Source organism: Notechis scutatus, chromosome 6, assembly GCF_049901735.1.
Source record: "Notechis scutatus isolate UNSWTSFEM ecotype Mainland chromosome 6, rNotScu1.2, whole genome shotgun sequence".
NCBI classification, from domain to species: domain Eukaryota; kingdom Metazoa; phylum Chordata; class Lepidosauria; order Squamata; family Elapidae; genus Notechis; species Notechis scutatus.
Genome location: NC_142014.1, coordinates 34,756,341 through 34,776,894, shown reverse-complemented (window position 1 = coordinate 34,776,894; position 20,554 = coordinate 34,756,341). Strand labels below are relative to the sequence as shown.

Genomic DNA, 20,554 nt, shown 5'->3' with positions numbered 1-20,554 from the left:
AAATGCCCTGTGATTACATGATCGCTATTTGTAATCTTCTCTGTAATCTTCTCTCTTTTCCCAGGAAGTTAATGGTGAAGCTGGCAGAGAAGGCTGCAAACTGCTGTCACCTGCCAAGAGAAAGTGCTGTATCCCAAGGGAAGCTGACCTCTTTTGGTGGGGTGTAGAAACGGAGCCAAAACCGTGAAGATTCTGACTCTGTTCCTGCATCCTGCCGAAAGAATTTCCTTCAGGGAATAGTGGAAAGCTGAACTCCTTCAACAGGAGAAACAAAAAAAACCAAAATATTGAAGATTTTGGCATTCTTCCTGCATACCCCTGAAGGAATTCCCTTCTATGCAGAGAGGGAGTTGAACTCCTTTGGCAGGCAGCTCTTTCAGCCAGCCCCCAGAGATGAGAAGGAGTCAAAATCCAAGCAGGGAGCGGAGAATCAGCATGGTAATATTAGGACAATGGAGTATCTCAGGTGGGTCAGGGAGGTTCTGGGAACCCTGGTGTAGGCTTTGTGCAAGCATCTCTTTACTTAGGGGGTTATAAATCCTGCCTGGAATTTTGCTGAGAGGACTTTCAGCTATTGAGTGAGAGCAGCACACTAAGGAAAGGAGCATGGCATGCCTAAGAGGGGTGCAAAGACTGTAGGAGATCTGGTGTAGTCCACATGCAAAAGTATCTCTCTGCTCAGGGGCTGAAAATGCCTTGGATTTTGGCAGGAAGGACTTTTAGTCCTTTCAGTGGAGGTTCCCAGGTTCTCTTGCACTCCTTATATGGGATTCTGTACAGGTAACAGCACACAAAATCACTTAACAACCAACACTGAGAATGCTGATATTGTAGCTACTCATGTGAAATCTCGCTTAATGACTGCTTCACTCAATGTCTGAAGTCATAGTCTCAATTGTGGTTGTAAGTCAAGAATTACCTGTAATATCATTTGATATAAAGATTTTTTTCAACAATGTTTAAATTAGAAGGAAACAAAAATTTTGTATGTGTGGTTGAGCCATGCTCTGTTTTAGAAATATTACTACATATAAAATATCTGTTTCATTTGTCATTGTATAAAATTTATCATATTTTTATTTGTAAACCATTCGGAATCACTTGGATAGTGACATGGGTGGTGTGAAAATTCGATTAATAATTAAAATACTAGTTGAAGATGCCTATAAATCAGATGAGCCTCATATAGAAATTTTGATAATGGTCTTAAATTGGTTAAAAGAAAAAACACAATTGCTGTTGTTCAACTCCCATTTTTTAGATGATCTTAATATACACCACTGTATATAACAGACAGAAGGCCATATTTCACAAACAGTTTACTTTGTGCTCTAGAATTCCAACTCTACTTATTATCCTCTAGATCGGGTGTTGGCAACCTGCGGCTCTGGAGCCACATCAGTTCTTTGGGCCCTCTGCTGCGGCTCCCTGTCCCATCACTGACTGGCCCCGCCCCTTGCCCTCCCCTCCCTTGTCTGGCTTGAGAAGGTAAGGGCAATGGCGGGGGATGGAGAAGCGGCCGGGGCTGATTCTCCAGCGCCTCACTCTTGCTGGAGCTTCTTCCGGCCCTTATTGGTGATGGGCATGCCTCAGTCATTTGGGGAGACGCGCAACCTGCTCTTCACCCTGAGACACTGGCCCGGCCTGGCTGCAACCTATGCCAGTCTCGCTAACACGAGAGCTGCCATGATGGGAATGGGATCCGGGAGGATGGGACGACAGAAAGAGGGACGGGCCTGCAGCGCTCAGCCATGGCTTTAAGAGGATCAGGGCAACGGGAAAAGGGAGCTGGTCCTGCTGAACCTTGCATACCCACCCCAGGGATCAGGCTCAGAGAAAGCCAGAACGCCCTCATCAAAGATGTTCGCCCGTCAGCCAGTCTCCTCCCTCTATCTCTCTGTCTCTCTGTATGTGTGTCTCTCTCTCGCGCACTTGCCCTCTGTCTCTGTGTCTCTTCTCTATCTCTCAGAAAGCCACGACTGGGCCAAGCCAGCAAGGTCTCCTTGGGGCTCTTCGCTACTCCTTTTATTTTTTATTTTTGGAAATCCAGGCTGTCTGAGGATAATGATAATTGAATGTAACTGAATGTAACAGAATTGCTCACTGTAGGTAATTGATTTCCTTCCTCTTTTGAGCCCAACTTGAGTTTGGTATACAGTGGAAGCAACACCTGCATGTAAAAAGATGGATCTCTGCAGATTACTATTTGGTAATAAAGAAACTAAGGTTACTGAGAATTGATGTCATCAAATAAATATATAGATTGAATAAGAAAACTGCCAAAATTCATCCTTGATGGAACCCTCTCTGCATGTTTATTGCCTCTGATAACATTATTTGCAGGAAGTGTTTCAATGCAAACAGTCTGAAGGAAAAAAAAGCTACTGCTTGTATTGCAGTTTTGTCTACAACACAGGTGTCAAACTAGCCGTGTCACATTGCTGTTACATGATGTATCACAAAGTTTTTCCCATTCGGGAAGCTGGGGTGGACATGGCCTGCACATGATGCATCCGACCCATGGCCGCCAATTTGAAACAAGATATTTGAGACATATTCAAAAGATAAATTGAAATCTAGAGAAACCATGCACAGAAAGGTTGCAGTTCTTGTATATGCTTCTGGGTAAGATGATGGAAAACAAGTATGAAAGTTGAAGCCAGATTTTTCAATAATTTTTTTGCCTCAATCCAACCCAATTAGCTGGATCTTATCTGTTTCTTTTTTATAGATGTGTATGATGATGTATGATGCTGATTACCTTCCCTGTTCAATCCTCTACTTTCACTTTGGTTGGTAACTGTAAGCAGAAAAGCTTGTATTGAGGCCCACCACTTGGGATTCAGTTTTATTGCTTTTGGCCAAACTTGGTCAATGCCTGGAACATTGCCTGTCTTCAGAATTCTCTATGTATCCCGTATGGGACTGTTCTGTGAAAAAAGCTAGTGTGATAGTTTAGAAATTTTAGTAATTCATGGTAGCTGTTTCGCGCTTATCATTCCATTGGAGATGTACTCTATTATTGCAATTCTGTAATTCTGTGGGGGAGTGTTTCTCAACCTCGCTGGCTGGGAAATTCTGGGAGTTGAAGTTCACACATCTTTAAAGTTGCTGAGACTGAGGAACACTTGTGTAGGGTGTAGTTTGTCTGGCATGGCCAACTCTGTATTCAGTACTATTATTAGTATTACTGGGAAGTCATTCCAAACATGCCTTCTTTTTCACATTGAGTAGTGAATGAACTACATTGTGGGAAGCCAGTAATAGTCAACAGTGGATCATTCCCCAAAGCTGCATTTGGCAGGACAGTCCCAATGATGGGGCCATTTAAAATTCAAATGGATGATTGTCACAAGATTAAACCTCAGCTCTTTGGAAACCTCAGATCTCTGGAGTTGACATCTCTAACATTTCTCCCTTTGATCAAGACTTAACTTCTAAAAAAGTCTGGTCAATGGCATTCATTCTTAAAATCATCTACTTTTTTTTTGCTTAACATTAATATTCTTTCAGAAATTGCTATTATTGTATGAGCAAATACTCCCTGGGTATAGGTTTCTCATCTGGTGCTATTTATTAAGGTTCCAGTATCTAGCTTAAGGTTGATTTCTTTAATGTTATCATTAATGGCAACACTCTCAAAAAATGACTGAACATTAATAGAGGAGAAATACAATATTCCTAGATTATAATTGCTTTAGATCTGCTGCTTATGTTGCACAGTGGTGAAATGTGTTGTTTTTTCCCCTGCCAGACATATGCTCCCCTAATATGAAACCCCCACCATGATATAATAATTTTTGATACATTTCTAAGTGGAAAAATGTAAAACAAGTATCAATCAAAAACAGGTGATTTTTAAAATCCAGTCAGCTACAAGATTAGGAGGAGTTAAGATGAATATTTATAGTTTACAACTTTTGTTATGCAAAACTCTGCCATCTGGGGTACAGTCTTATTTCTGTTATCAAGTTAACCTAATGGTCTAGTAGCAAAAGATGTTACCAAAAACAAACAAACAAAAATATTGAATCCCAAAAGTTTTCTTAGACATCATTCTGTATTTAGATATAACTAGACAACTAGACAATCTTGTTTCAGAGGTATTTCCATACCAGATTAGCAGATTACTCAACAATGGCAGAGTATGATTTGATTGCTTATTCTATGACTATTATTAAGTGTTGTACATTATGATTATTACCCATCCTCTCCCACTTGTGACTGTATAACTGTAACTTTGTTGCTTGTATCCTTTACGATTTATATTGACTGTTTCCTAGTATGATTTGATTGCTTATTGTACCCTATGACTATTATTAAGTGTATGTACCTTATATTGTACCTTGATTCTTGACGAATGTAAGTTTTCTGAGAGCATTTGCACCAAGACAAATTCCTTGTGTGTCCAATCACACTTGGCCAATAAAAGAATTCTAATTCTAATTCTTCTAATGTACTGGGAAATTCTTTAAAAAACGGAGTTATTCAGAGATGTAGCTACCTTGAAAGGAGCCCACATTGAACTATTTAGCAGAGACAAACATCAGCAGTTGACCACAGGAAATGTTTTATGACATTTTGCATTATGTCATTAAAATGCTGTATGTTAATTTTTATGTCATAAAATTGAACAACTTCGATACTACAAGAGTCATGGGTCCCAGATTTTGGACACATTCTGCAAATTAGTCCATTTGAGATACCTTGGTTGAAAAAGTTCTGCCCTATGATGATGTACTGTTTTACCCAGTTAAAGTTTATAGACATGAAAATTTTAGCAATGTACATATGACTAGACTGTTCAGATACCATTATTTCTTTTTTCACAAATAATTATCCAATATTAGAAGGAAAAATAATGACCAAATAATCCACAGATAATTAAGTTTTGTTTAAAAATTATCAGATACTCCAGAGGTTATTAAATTCTGTTTAAAGTCCCATATCAACAGTACGGAGTCTTACCTTTTTAACACAATTAAAAGTAATCTTTACGTGTAGTCTTCAACTTATGACCACAATTGAGATCAGAATTTTTCTGAAACGTTGTCATAAAGCGTCACTAAGTGACAGCATCACTTAGGGATGGCAATCTTGGCACTTCCTGTTGCTGTCATTAACTGAGAATTACAACTCATAAAGTATCCACTCCAATTGAAGCCATTTGTCATGCCCCAATCAGAATCTGAATGGGCAGGGGAAGATGAGATGGAACAAGGACAGAGAGCGAGAGGGCAACTCTGTTTGCCTTGGAAGAAACTGGGGAAGGGCTGAGTCAATCCAGGCAAGGCTTTTTGGAATTAGTTAGGCCTACAGGCAGGGAGAAACAGAGCTCAGACGAAGGGCAAGAACCACTCTCTACTGATACGAGGGCTCGGAGAGTGCACAGAAGGCGAGATCAGCTCAGACAGAGCAGGCCACTCAAAAGGAAAATGCCCCACCCAGCTTCACTGTGCACACCTGGGGAATGAGACTTAAGGAGATGCTGTGGGCGGTCTGGACTGATTATCTGGATATTTTGCTCCCTGAATTCCTTGATTTGCACTTGTTTTACCAAATACATTTGGGATTTATTGCTGTGTAGCCTTGGTGCAGACAGCGCTGGGCTGGACTAATTGCAACCAGAGGCTGCTTGTGGGGGTTTATTATCACCTTGCTCAGGGACTTGTCAGCAACATGGGAGCGTTTGGGGAAAATATGGAGCACAAAAGGACCAGTTTGAACTGCCAGTTGTTCATGTTATCTCTCTGCCGTGCCCTGGATCATCACACCATTCCAGGCTTGGTCTCTCCCAGAAGCCTCGGTAAAGGAACTCCCCACATTATCTGCCCCACCATTATGCCCTTTTAGCTGCTCTGCAACCTGCCTTGCAGGGTGGCAAGTAGGTCCAAAACCACACTCCTCTAGGGTTGCTTGCTGTACTGCAGCTCAGGGGCTTTTTGGTGCGCCATACATCTGGGACTGCAACAAGCAGCATGGTGCAAAACCACAGTGGCCTGGAAAACCTCAGCCACCTCAGTCCAGTCCCTGTTGCCTTCGCCAGCCTGCCCTCCAAGGCCCCTGCTGTCCTGCACTCTGCTGCCCCAGCTGACCCTCGCTCTTTTCTTGCTCCCACTGCTCATGAGGGCTGCCTGCCCTGGCCCTTCATGAGGCAGCTGCTGAACATGTGAGACTATCTTCCCAAATCTCACAAGGAAGCTGCCATGAATAATCTTGGGAAGAAAATCTTGTGCAACCAGGAACTACCTCATAAAGGGCCACACTGAGCATGCCTAGTCAGTAGCAGGAACATAAAAATCATGAAGGTCAACTAGGGCAGTAGGGCTCATCAAGTGCAGTGGGCCAAAAGAGCATAGATTGGGGGAGACAGGCAGATGGGTAGAGTTAACAACCCCCTACAGTTGTTTAGTGTGGGCAGGTTGCCAAGTGTCTGAATTTTGGTTACATGGCTATTGGGGATCAGTCATAAGTCCTTTGTTCAGCACTCCTGAACTACAGTCACGGAACAAATGGTAATAAATCAGAACTAGCCATATAGAATAATTATAAATCATAACTATAACTATCTCTCTTTCTATTTTGATATGCAATAATTTATATAATCACCTATGAAAGCCATTTATTACAACTCCACTGAACAAATATTTAATCAAATATAATAGCTTTATGTGACAAAACACAGAACAAGTTGCAACAATAAGAAAAGTTAACATCAGTTTGCATATTCCTTAGTTTGGGGTAAATTTTTGCTTAAAAATAATCTGAAAAAATATACAAAGAATGAATGTTCCTTGTAGTCCTAAATGTAAATTTTATAAAATGTTTAAATCAAAAGCAATGGAGAACACCAGTAGAATCCAAAGAAAGTTTCTAATTCTGATTCTAGATTAGGCTAGAAATAATTTTAAAAAGTAAAGAAACACAGTTTTAAATTATATGATACTCAATTAAAATAGTGAAAGGTGCAATCTGTCTATCCCAATCCTGCCATGTATTAAATCCACAGAATCACAATATTATGGAATTGGAGGGCATGTCCCCAAATCTTTATATCATCTTTGTCACTCTTCTGTACCTTTTCTAATCTGTCAATATTTTCCTGGAAATGCACAGTACTCTACATGTGGTGTCACACTTGTTAAATTTATCAGCATGAACAACTGTAAGAAAACGGTATTTCAATCAACTACATTGTCCTATCATTTTCATTGCTGCAGTCTCTTTAAGAACATATCTGAGAGTTCATACTTAAAGAAAACACAATGGTGATGGTAACAGGTCTATATCACTTAAACACCAAACTCATCTAGAGATATCTAGACTATCATCTGTCTATTAAAAGTATAAATATCTTCAATACTGATACTTTGATAATCACTATTAGAGTATCATCTTTTCATTCTCCTCTTTTCCTGCTTTAAGCTGTCAATATTCTTCTGGAAATATAATGATCCAGGTGTGGTCTCACACTTTATAAATTTATCAACATGAACAAATAAAAGAAAGCAATATTTTAGCTGACTATACTGTCATGTTATTTTCAGTGCTGAAGTGACTACTAGTCCATTCCTTTTATAGCATAATTGTTCCTTCCTTCCGGTTTGTTCCTAGATGCTCTACGTTCCACCCAGTATCTACTTTGGCCTGAATTGGGTGCTATCTTTAACGTAGATATATAAGCCTCCATTTTTGAAAAGTCAAACTAGTTTCTATTCAGACTGGTAGGTAGAATCTGTCTTACATTTGCTATTAAAATGTTCACTGTATACTCAGTGGCAATCAAGTTCAACGCTTCTATTTGTTAATAACTCTAATGTTCATTGTGACCAGGAGGGTACTATCCTTTTCTTGTATGATCACTTTTCAGAAACTTCTAAAAAAGTTGCCACATTCTTATCAGTAGCTGGAGCCTGTTGGAAACTATCTGGTTCCTCCCTTATGCTATTAATTAGCTACTAACTGCTTTGGGATTTTCTCACTATTTTAAAATTTCTTATTATAGTTCTTGTATCATATGCTGGTATTTACTATGTTTGGTCTTGGACCATTAATACATTTTTATTATACATTCCATGTAATTAGCCATGCAAAATCTATACTTCATTTTTTTATAGATCAATACATACATACATACATACATACATACATACATACATACGTACATACATACATACATACATAACAATCAAATAACATAATTTATAGATGAACACTATTTGGAGCCAAATCTATTGGTTTAAAGTTTCCCAATGAATTGTATTACCAAAAGAAAAATTGAAAACAATCTTAGAGATGAAGCAGTTTGCTTTGATGTTGGAATGATCTGATAATCCCAAAGCTCCTTCAAACTATAGCAGATAAGGCTGATCTGGAGATATCATCATATCAAAAAATAAAAAGCAATTATCAGCATTTTTTTCTGAAATGTTATCAGTGCTGAACTTCAGAAAGTAAATGATACAATATAAAATTAAAATTGAATTAATTTAGATGTCATTTTAATAGCAATTTAATTTAATGGGTTAGTATAATTATTTTAAACAATTCACCCTTCTATCACACTACAAGTAATAATTTGCTGGTAACTATCAGCATTCCAAGTAAACCCTCTTTCCAATTCAGAACTCCAAGACAAAGTCCATCAAAGTAAGAATTTATGAGAGAAGTCATGTTGGCACATCTGGAAAAACCTGAATCTGAAATCCCGTTTTTTCCTCCACCCACACTAATACTCACACCCTGCCCCGTTCAGTGACATTCACATCGCATGGCCCAATCCATCTCCTGCCTCAGGTGCCGCCAAACTTCAGTCACTTCCAGGTGTAAGCAACTAGTCCTTGATCTCTCTTGTGAAATAATGTTGTTGTGGCTATACTCCCTTTGCTACTCTCCCATTCCCACAACTCATCTATCCCCCGCTGTGGCAGCCCTGAAAATCTGTCCCAAGATGGATCCAGGGCTCACAGTAACTTTCATAGAAGCCCTGGGATAACACAAAATGTTTTCAGCATCAACATGTCAGATCCTACACTCTTTGGTAAGCATAAATAATTTCTTCAACTGATCTAGTTTCCCTTTCTGAAAATGTGCTTCAGGGGTTACTTGTGCCCTCTACTGCCAGCAACCCCAGAGAGCATGTTCAATAGCAAAGCAACAGCATTGATTCTATATCTATCACATTAAAACACAATTTTTGCAGGCACAACTGTTTAGGAATGAAAGCCAGGTTCAAATATCTGTTTAATTACCAGCAAAATAGAGATTCTCAGGGACAATTGTAAAACAGTAATTAGCTATTTGGAGAAGCAATAGCACTTAGACTTATATACTGTTCCCTAGTGCTTTACAGCTCTGTTTAAGCTGTTTACAGAGTCAGCATACTGCCCCCAATAATATGGGTCCTCATTTTACCGATCTCAGAAGCAAGTATAGAAGCCTTGAGCCAGTGAGAATCGAATTCCTGGCAATGAGCAGTGAGTTAACCTGCAATACTGCATTCTAACCACTATGCCACCTAATAGCTAATCATTAAGTTAAGCATTTTGGAAAAAATATCTAAATAAATAGTAAGCAAGAAATATCAGGAATTAAAATAGCAGATAGCAATAGCACTTAGACTTATATACTGCTTTACAGTACTTTACAGCCCACTCTAAGCGGTTTACAGAGTCAACATATTGTTCCCAACAGTCTGGGTCCTCATTTTACTGACCTCAGAAAGATGGAAGGCTGAGTCAACCTTGAGCCGGTGAGACCTGAACTGTCAAACTGCTGGCAGCCGGTGATCAGCACAAGTAGTCTGCAGTACTGCATTCTAACCACTGCATCACCACGGCTCTTATTGATAAAATCCATTTTTCTACAAGGCAGGATACATGTGCAGGCTTACATAACTACTCTTACAGTAGAATTTTGCCTGCTTATCACTATTTTATTGGGAAAAGAGAGGATTGCCCCACTATTTCCAAGTATGTATCCCTTTTTTCCTGAGGAGAAAATGTTTGACTTGACAACCTAACACAGTGTTTGTCAACCTTGAGAACTTTTAAGATATGTGGACTTCAATTCCTGGAATTCTATGAGTTGAAGTCCACACATCTTATAGTTGTTAAGAAGAATCACCGACCTAATGGCTGAATCTTTTACAGTATAGAGAATGATCTATTCCCTTTGCCATGATTTTGCCATGTACTGCAGAGTTGGTGTCAAGGCATGAATTTTGTCCCTACATTTGTCATCATGTCAAATTTCTAATAAACAAACTATGTAGACTATCCCATTATTTTCCTTCATAAACCAGGAGACATAGTTTCATTAGACTTTAGATAAATGCCTAAGATTATCAATAAAGGTCTGATGCCATTCTGGTGATAATGGATGTCTTCTTTAAGGCAGCCCATTTCAGTCTGTGCTGTGGCCTCCTCTACAATCATGAAACAGTTTATCTGTTCAAGTTGTCTAGAACTACAATTTGCACAATCTGATTTTTATTAGAGGCTCATAATTCATAGCCAGCTTTTTGAAAGTTTTTATTTCATATATAGGATGTTAAACTTCATCAATCCTATACTCATAATTCACAGATTGATGATAAAACAGAGAGAAAACAATGTCACCTTACACTGCTATATTTTCCTACCAGGAAAAAAATCAACCTGACCTTTTACCTATGACTAAATTCATTTATGCCACCACTTAGATGTAAACATTTCAGGCCAGCTACAGCTACTTACATCTACTACAAAACATTTTGCTCCCCTCCTCCCATTTCAGAGTTCTCCCATTTACTCCCTATATCTCCCTTAACCAAAGCTTTGCAAAATCTATACAAGCTTAATCAGCTTGGATAGCCATGCAAGCAGGCTGTGCAAAAGAGGAGAGGATATGTTGAAAAAAAGAATGAAAACAATTGTAGAAGTAACAAAAGACATAAGAGAATTATTCAAAGATGGGTATCAGTGGGTGACTGATGCAACCGAAATACTACCCTTCCGCTTCTTGCCCAGGGTCAAGAGGAAGGAGAAAAAGGCTAGAAAGGGAGCCGAAGAAAAGCTTAGCCCAAGGAAAAATAAAGAATGCTTCCCTTATTATAGTGAGTCGGGAGAATGGAGCAGTGGATATGTTTGAAATCTTGTGAGCTCCATTTGATAAAGAAATGGAACTAGAAGCGGAGGCACAATATCTTTTAGCCACCCACTAGAGAACACAGAGATGGACACATCTGTAAAGAGCTATGGAATTGGTCTTCAGAGAAATATACAACAGATGTTACAAAAACAAAGAAGCATCCTTGAGCCCTGAAAAAGGTGGTGGTATTATGGAGAGATTCAGTGTGGTTACTTCCTGATTCTCTGATATAAAACAGAGGACAGGAAAAACCCAAACAGATTTGCACAATCCCATTAATACAGCCTCTCAATAAAACTTAAGCCTAGTTATCTTATACAGTCTGCTTCCTGATTTGAACAACCTTGAAAGGTTAATGGAATACCTCCAGATATTGGGGGTGTGTGTGAAGAAATGAGGAAAGTTGACATAATCATGTCAACACTGAGTCTTCCTATTTCAACTATGAAGAGAATAACCAAATTTTGATTGGCCTAAAATGTAGAGGGGGGAATAAACTCTAGAACATGTATTTTGCAAATCTTTCTGCATATGGCTATATTTTTACTTGCAATAACACAACTAATCTAGTTGAATTATGTCTGTAATTTTTTACTGTAAGCAAGTTCCTCAACATAAGAATAGATATATGAAGAGTCAAATTTATTGCTTTGACTAATGAGAGGATAACAAATTATTCAGTCCTTGTATCACAATACAAGTCAAAAGACAGCCAATAATCATAATGCAACAAATATAACTATTAACATAAATAGTGGTGACACACTTGAAAATACAATACTATTTCAAAATTTAATCCAAAATTCTTAGAAGTTATAATCACAACTAAATTTCCATCCTGAAGAACACTCATTTTTCACTCTGAACAGTTTTAAGCCAAATAATTTCACAAAACTATCTTTCTGAATTACAAAAATGTTGCTTCCAAAATAGAGAAGGCTTGGGATAAAGGAGCCTAAGTCCATTAAGTGTAAGGCATTAATTTCTTTAAATCACTTACTTTGGAGCTGAAGGACCTCTAGGCCATGTTCCATCTTCATTTTTTTGTTCTATCACTAATACCTATATGCAACAAGAGACAAACATGAACTTCATTTAGTTTAGAACAATGGGGCATAATTTATATTTACAGTTGGTCCTTGACTTCTGACAATTGGGCCCAAAATTTCTGTTGGTAAGTGAAACATTTAAGTGAGTTTTGCTCCATTTTATGACCTTTCTGCCACAGTTTTTAAGTGAATCATTGCTGTTAAGTTAGTAACATGGTTGTTAAATGAATCTGGCTTCCCCATTGATTTTGCTTGTCAGAAGGTCGCAAAAGGTGATCAAGTGATCAATTGGGACTGCAACTATCATAAATATTAGCCAGTTGCCAAACATCTGAATTTTGATCACATGGCAATGGGGATGCTGCAATGGTCATAAGTGTGAAAAAGTCATAAGTCACTTTTTTCAATGCTGTTGTAACTGAATATTCGCTAAATGAACTGTTATAAGTTGAAGACTATACTTATCTGTATGCTGAAGCATGTACAAATGATAGATTTTTCAATTATGCCAATATTATGCATTTTAACATTTTTAAATTCAGATCAAAAACTGTATTTAAATCATTCTAGAATGTTGGTAAAGTATCATTTCTGGTATACAGGTAGACCTCACTTAGAAAATAGTTACTGTTCAAAGTTGCAATGGTCATGAAAAAGATACTTTTCATCTAAAGCCCACAATTAATTATGACCTTTGCAGCATCTTTCTCAAACACATGTTCACCAATAGAGTCAGTTAGTCTATACTGCCCTGTGCCTGACCTAGAGAACAAGAAACAGGAGGTTCTAGATGGCAGCATACTATCAGTCAACATAATCAAAATAAATAATATTTATATTTTCAAATTTAGGGCCAGAAATATATATCATACCTGTCCCTGGTATAAACCAGCATCCTGTATGGTACTGTCTGGTTTATTCAAAGGTTCAAAGGTATTACTCATATATTTGTTCCATAATCTTGTTTCTTTTTCATCTGGAATACTGAAGGTTTTCCTTATCTCTTTTTCAATTGTATCTACATGTACAGAAAAACATTGCTAAATAATTTATTTTAAAGTACTTTAATTCTAGGATTCCTAGGTGGCACATAATAATAATGCAAAGAAATGCACAATAAAATATATATAATATGTGTATCAAAATTATCACTAAAAATATTTGCAATGAAAGGCAAAACCCACGATAGCCACTTGCCAATGTCTAAAGGTTGTAAAGTTCTGAATGAGAGAATATAAAGTTAAAATTGAATCTTAGCAAGACATAATAGGTGTTTATTCATTGGGGGATTCAAGTGGTTCCAGTGGTGACTCTTAATAGGGAAGCACTACCAGCTGCTTGAAAAACAGGTAGAGGTTGTGCTATGAGGACTTTGCCATAGGGATTCCTGTCTACTTCTCACACACATTACTGCAAAGCACTTTATGTAGAGCTGCCTTTAGAGACCATTTATTATTTAGCATTTGTCAATTGGAACACATTACAACTGTGTTCTATATTGGCTTCCTATAAGCTTCCAGAGCAATGTAAACTGCTGATGTTTATATATGTGGCTTAGATATACTTTTAGAACCATGTTCATCTGCTTGATTTAATCCAACCTATTTGATATTGTCCGGAAAAATAACTGAAGTTTACCTACTTCTGGGTTGTGAGAGGGGCCAAAGCCTTGAAGTGCTACTTTGTTGTAGCACTGCTGATCCTCTTGAATGGTCTCCACTGGAAGTCAGATTTAGCCATGACTTTAGGGCTAATAATTTCTCATCGAGAAATGAGCTTTTCTGGAGGTATTTGGGTCTTTCTGGAAGCATTTACAGATGCTTGTTTTTTAAATTTTCTGTTGGAATGTAGGTTATTTTGAATGCTGTATTACTGTGAAACCATAGGGAGTCCAATGGAAATGTTGCAGTGTAAAAATGTGATAAATAATATAAACAAATCTCTATGACTGCCAGGCCTGTGTTTCTTACAAAATTAGAGTAAATTTGCTGATTCAATGTTGTCATTACAAGCAAAAAAGAATTTGAACTTAAAAAGACACTTTAAAAGAAGTTTGCAAATGGTTTTGATTGTTGACCATACCTTTACACACCATTATTTTTAAGTAATAAGTTCAGCCATTTGTTTCAGTGAAATAAAATTATTTGAGCTCTAGACTTCATTTAGAATTGAAAAAGCTAGGACAGTAATTACTAAAGCTTGGTTTAGTGTTATGTAGAAATTCAAGCAATGTCTGAAAGAAATTATGTTATGCATTTCAGATGGAAAATTTAATTTTTGTGGGCTAAGGTACTTGCATTTATGTTAGAGAAAGTTTTTCCACTTATGGTCAAATAAGAATAATACATTTTAGAAAAATTAGTGCATGCAGTATACTTTCTAAAATTAAAATTGTAATGTTTGGATCATTTTAATATATCAAACTCAATAGTTAATACAGTGATATACCATAACATTATTTTATGGAAGCAATGCATGACAAATAACTTATTTTTAAAAGTAATTTAGTTACATAGTTATAAGAAATTTCAGTGGTCATACCTATTGTATCGGCTTTACTAAATCTTCGTGTCACTACATTGTTCATATTTCCATTTTCACATAATTTCAATTCTGTCAAATAAACTTCCACCTTGCAGTGTTTGACAAACATACCCTGTTCAACTACCTGGAAAATAAGTAGATCAAAACTGAATGGAATATATACATTCCTAAATATATAATACACAATTTTCAGATGTTCAACCTTTATTTTGGAATTAGATGCTTTATAAGCCATGTAAGGTTCTGAAAATTAGATCAAAATTTAATTTCCATTTTAAACATAGGTTTATAATGAAACAAACACCCTACTTTAAAAAAAATACTATTCACAATAGCAACATAAATAGCTTATTGGCACTGGATATCAGCAATATTTTTGAAATTGGATATATTAATTTCATTTTTATTTAGGAAAACAATCTTAACTTTATTCTTCAACATAAATTACTAATAGCCAACAAAACTTGGAAACTGAGGTAAGCAGAATGTTCACAATCACCTCTTGTATATTTCCATCTGATCTTCTATGCTGTTACTGCATAAATCAGCCATGTAGACTGTCCTGAAAATAGCCATCAGCTTGGTATGTGATTCATCAAATAAGGCAAAAAAGGAAGTACCAAATAACTGGTAGAAATCATATGCTATAGCAACAGAATCAATGAATTCTCACTAGGGGGAAGGGTATATTAAAAGACAAATGTCCTTAGCTTTTGAAAGAAAGCTGGATTTAATATATAAAGCTTGAACACCAAATAATATTTATATGTATGGTTACTGGTCTACCACTAAGGTTGTATTTTTATAAATTTTTCTTATTATTGCTAAAGTTATAGAACCATGTGCATGCCAGAGTTTCAAAGAAGCATTAAATCTATAGCATCAAAAATCATTTTCCTAATGATTTTATTGTCTTTTTCTTTAGGAAAAAAGTGAGAATACTTAGACATTTAGAGGTTTATACATTTCCAACAAGTCGCCATAAGAAGTTATAGAAAAAGTAATTTACATTACAAAACATATTAAATCAGCCACTGTTAATTGTGACAGTATGTTTGGTGAAAAATATCTATGAATTCTCTGAAACCACCATAATCATGTATCACACATGCACAAATATTTAAATGGCCTGCAGAAATCTTTAACTTTAGCAGAAATACAGTAACCTATAACATTCTCAGTTATGCAGTTTAAAAACTTAGCATTATAGAATACATTACAAAACATAATCTATGTATTATATATTATAAAACATAACTTATTTTATCACACTTTATTAAAGGTATTAGGATTAAATGATTATTGTCCTCAATAAGCTAAATTTCAATTACCATCAAATAATTTCTATATTTTAGCACTGAATTAAACTTCCAGTTTATATTAAAGTTTTGTATTTTGATCAAGAACTTAAATATGCATATGAATTCACACTTATTTATTTCAGTAGAAAAAATATTCACAGACAAAAATGATAAATTAAAAGGCCAGTATTTTCATAGCTAAATAGGTACACTTTGTAACATTAACTTTAGCCATTTAAATGTTCAGTATAAAGAAATACTGAAATTTTAAGCATATACATTACTTCTCTTCAAAACATATATTTATTGAACAACTATGGATTGTTTAGGATTAAGTTAACAATCTTATTGCAGTGAGCTTGTATGGATACTGGCAAAGAGAAGCTACCTCAAGAAATATTTCCTAGGGGGAAAAACCCATACACATCCACAAGGAAGAAGATTGAAGAGATATACAAAAGTGGGAGATGTTACAACTAACAGTACAGTCAAATAATTATCTTAATAAAATGTATCATCTATAGCTACTTCAGCTATATATCTTGTTACAACAAGCAAAAATCAAATGTTAATAACGCAGAATGCTCCATAGAGTCTGGCATGCAAAAGTTAAGTGCAGACTTAAAGGACCAGGTAAGAAACATAAACAATAAAGTGCAAATTAAATGAAATTAGCATGCATTACCTATACACTTAGATCAGAATTTGCTTTGCTGTACCAAGAAAAGAACAAATTTAAACTTTATCTACAGAAGATTGTCAAAGAACAGGGAACAGAAATATTTTAGGATTACTCAAGGAGAAACAAATGACAACGAGGCTAGGATTTGAGATAACTGATATTTTAATATAAGAAATACTTGATGGATAGTTCTTTGTTCTGAGTTTTGTGAACAGTGAACAAATTTAAATGTTAATACCAGAACTAGTTAACTCAAATAAAGTTCAATGTGGCTTGGGGAAAAATATTTTTGTTCTTTTAGGAGGGTGGGGAGATCTTATAAACAAAGAAGTTCCAAATACTGTTTTTAACATTTCAGTGTTTTACTATAGGAGGTACCTTGCGTGCAATAGGTTCTTGACCTTCCAGAAGAGTATACCAGCTAACTAGTTTGTTCCACCCTTCAGTTGGTAAAAGAATGTAGTCCAGCTCATCAATAAGATGCTCTTTAAGAGATTGACAATCCCCATCTATGAGGAAAAAGTATTCATGTTTACTTATAGCCAATATGGAACATTTGTTAAAACACTGAGATTATAATTGAGAAACTTTAAAAAATGAATATAACTTAATCTATGATGGAAGTAAGCCAGTTTCTGAATTTCACTGTCCCCCCAAATATTTTTATAAGAGATTCTTAGAAATATACTATTCTACTAATCCACAATATTTGATACACAAAGGGTAACTATTCAAGTTACTGAAACCTCAATTTAATAACTTTTAATATATTTCCATCTTCTATTTTAAATTTCAGAAAGTTTAAAGTTTATTTTGCTTTTTCAATACAAAATAATTTGTATTTTTCCCTCTTTGGCAGCAGAAACTTGTTTTATGAAAATTCTGGAATAGTTTGAAAATCCTAGAAATATTAACTAATTGCAATGAATATTCTTGTAGATTTTAAATTAAATATTTGAATCCCATGAATTAGGACACAGGCTGTGAAGCCACTAAGAAAACTACAACAATAAACTTTCTTATTAATATATTGAGACATCTCAGAATTTTTTAAAATAGCAAACACAAGTAAATTACCTTTGAGAAGTCCAGAATTATCAATAGGACCAGGATAAACATTCTGATCTCCCATTTGATACTTGTCCCAGCTGTCAAATCCAACATACTTTTTCCACTGTTTGAACCAACGACTATCCACTAAATACCTTCAAAAGAACATGGTAGATGTATATATATATATGAAACAATTCCACAGACCTGCATGATTTCTCACATAGTTTCTCAAACATAGATGACACTATATATCAGGACATGAGTCTAGTAATCAAAACTTTGCACATTTTTAATAAATAATTCTGGTGCTATATTTATATAACTCTATTTAGACATACATTTTTTTATAACCAAGCAGGATCTTAAGCAAATCCACATTCTGTAGAAATTTAAAAGAAAATACTGATATTGCTTCACTTCTACTTGGTTCCTGCCACAGGTAGCAGCTAAACAAATCCAGAAGTTTGTGTTTGCTAGACAAGTTGCTCAAGTGTTTGTCTACCGTGCAAATCTAGGTTCTCTGGATATATTGTATTTGAAACCAAACGAAACAGGTTATCCTCACTATTACCATTTGCCATACCAAGGTGATAAAAATTTTTTTTGCTTGCATTATATTGGTTACTTTAATACAATTGGGAATCTGATGAAATGGTTCTATCCTTTTCTGGTTTTCAGAAGTTAACTAGTTATTCCTCTTCTGTCATTTATACTGAGTTCTCATATGGAACATATCACTCTGTTCTTAAACCTGTTTATCAAAGTGTTTATGAGGATATGGATCAGCTACTGATATTCAATTTTCCTTTTCCTTTATGAATTATGCTATGCCATAGATATGGGGGGATTTGAAATGTCTGTTTATTGGGAGTTTTTTGGCATTCAAATAAAAATTTCAAATCAAGCAGAAAAGGAAAGAAGCCTAATAAGACATGCTAGGACAACTAGTTGGAGTTGTTGCATGAGTGCCTGGAGCTGTGGCATGAGTTGTGGCATACAACTGTTACCAGTGACTCCTTAAAGAAACTCAGCTTTTTTTCTTTTCACATTGTAGCTGTGGATCACTGGAAAACATGCACTTTAAGGAGCATCAAGAGGATGCAACGAGATCATCTGGAAAGTGGAGTGGCGCACTGTCAATTACTCTTAACACAAATATTTCTCTGTGGGAGCCCAGAGAAAAACTGCAATTTTTTAAACGAGGTACCAACAGATATGTTATGCACACCCATTCCCATTGACCTTTTGACTCTGAATCTGAAGTACAATACATTCCAATTTTCCAAATATTTTCTGCCAAAGCCTTCCATGATTATTCCTGGCTCTCCAATTAGATACAGTATCATCACTTCGATACCAGATTATCTAGAAATACTCAGGTGGATTTATTCTGCTTTTAAACCTTTGTTATTTTAATTCAAGCTTCATAGGCACTCATTCACCCATGATTTAAGACTGGAAATTAGATTAATGAAATAAATTACCTTTAAATTAAGGATTAGAATTATGAACAGCTTTAAGAAACAAAACTTTTGGAAGATATATTTAAGATACAAATTGAAGTGAATTACAGGTAAATTGTCTAAGACACATTACAAGCAACAAGCTTTTTATTTATAATAAAAGAAAACAAAATGCCAAACTTGTTAGCATGTGAATAATAGAATTTAACTTTATAAAATTATAATATCATAACTGGAATGAGAGAAAATATTGAAAACTAGTAAGGTAAAATCATATTATTTCTCTTATTATCCTAATAATTACAATTGCTAATATAATGGTAATTCTAAATATTGGCAATTAAGGTTCAGTTCCAAAACATCCGTTTCCAAATCTAATAACAATATAAATGAAAGGTACAATAGCTGACATTTTAAAAACATCTGTCCAGAGATCCTCCAGAGAGATCCAAACTTCACACAGAAACAATCTGTATATAGTAAAACCTAGCTAAATTTTGTGAATCTTTCAGTCTTTAATACCAAGTAAACATAGTTATAATTATGAACTGCCTTTACCCTGGGTCTAATTTCAGTAACTAGGGGGTACAATATCTTGTATACTGCTAGAAACAAGATAAAATTGTTTAGAGTACATTACAAAGTATATATGCATATGGAGTACAAAATGTACCATAGCAAAATATTGCAGGGTACTGAATTTGTATATAGTAAATAATTGCCTAGGCTAAAATCTTGTATGGTTATCAATAAAACCAAATACTGATGTATGCCATTCTAAACTTTTTGAAGAAATGTAACTAATAGAAATAAACATAAGTATTCAGCTATTCATTTTTTTCTCCATGAAAGAATGCTGTATTTTTCTTCCTCCAATAGAATCTGGGCAGTTATCTCTGCCCAAAACTCAAATCTATAAAAGTTGGACTAATTTGTGATTTACAGACTTAATATACGGTCACAATTTAAGCTTATTTCCTTTCCCATCAACAATTTTATATATGAGCAGTATAGAGCACACCTTTGAATTCAACATGTAAGAACATAAAGCCAAATTGTTTAACAATTGTATGTGTTGGTGAAAATATATACTTGACATTAAATACTGTAAGAATTGTGCAGATTAACATTTAAAAATAATGCTCTAATTTCAAATTCTGTTACTGAAAGGTAAAATTCATAGAACATATTTCCAAGTGTATATGATTAGATTGTTAATACCAAAATAACTTTCAAAAACTTAAGATAATTCATGTACTTGATGGATCCGGTCATCTGCATGGAGTTCACCACACAAAATCAATGGCAATGGAAGGCAAACTGGCATTTTTA

At 35.5% G+C, this 20,554-nt stretch overlaps 1 protein-coding gene across 4 annotated transcripts in view; it reads right to left on the bottom strand.

Annotated features, from left to right (window-relative positions):
* The window catches only part of USP15 (ubiquitin specific peptidase 15), a 62,282-nt gene that overhangs the window by 39,734 nt on the left and 1,994 nt on the right, over positions 1 to 20,554 (bottom strand). For 3 of the 4 annotated variants that reach the window (XR_015750047.1, XM_026667810.2, XM_026667811.2), the window contains exons 2-6: positions 17,784 to 17,911; positions 17,085 to 17,215; positions 14,721 to 14,847; positions 13,052 to 13,197; positions 12,131 to 12,192 (exon numbers count right to left, since the gene is read on the bottom strand). Coding sequence is in view for 3 of the 4 variants with exons in the window: in XM_026667810.2 (XP_026523595.2) it covers positions 12,131 to 12,192; positions 13,052 to 13,197; positions 14,721 to 14,847; positions 17,085 to 17,215; positions 17,784 to 17,911 (594 nt within the window). In the remaining variant the exon portion in view is untranslated. Of the gene's footprint in view, positions 1 to 12,130; positions 12,193 to 13,051; positions 13,198 to 14,720; positions 14,848 to 15,222; positions 15,286 to 17,084; positions 17,216 to 17,783; positions 17,912 to 20,554 lie in introns of those variants that run through there. The other variant, XM_087967944.1, reaches the window with a different exon arrangement.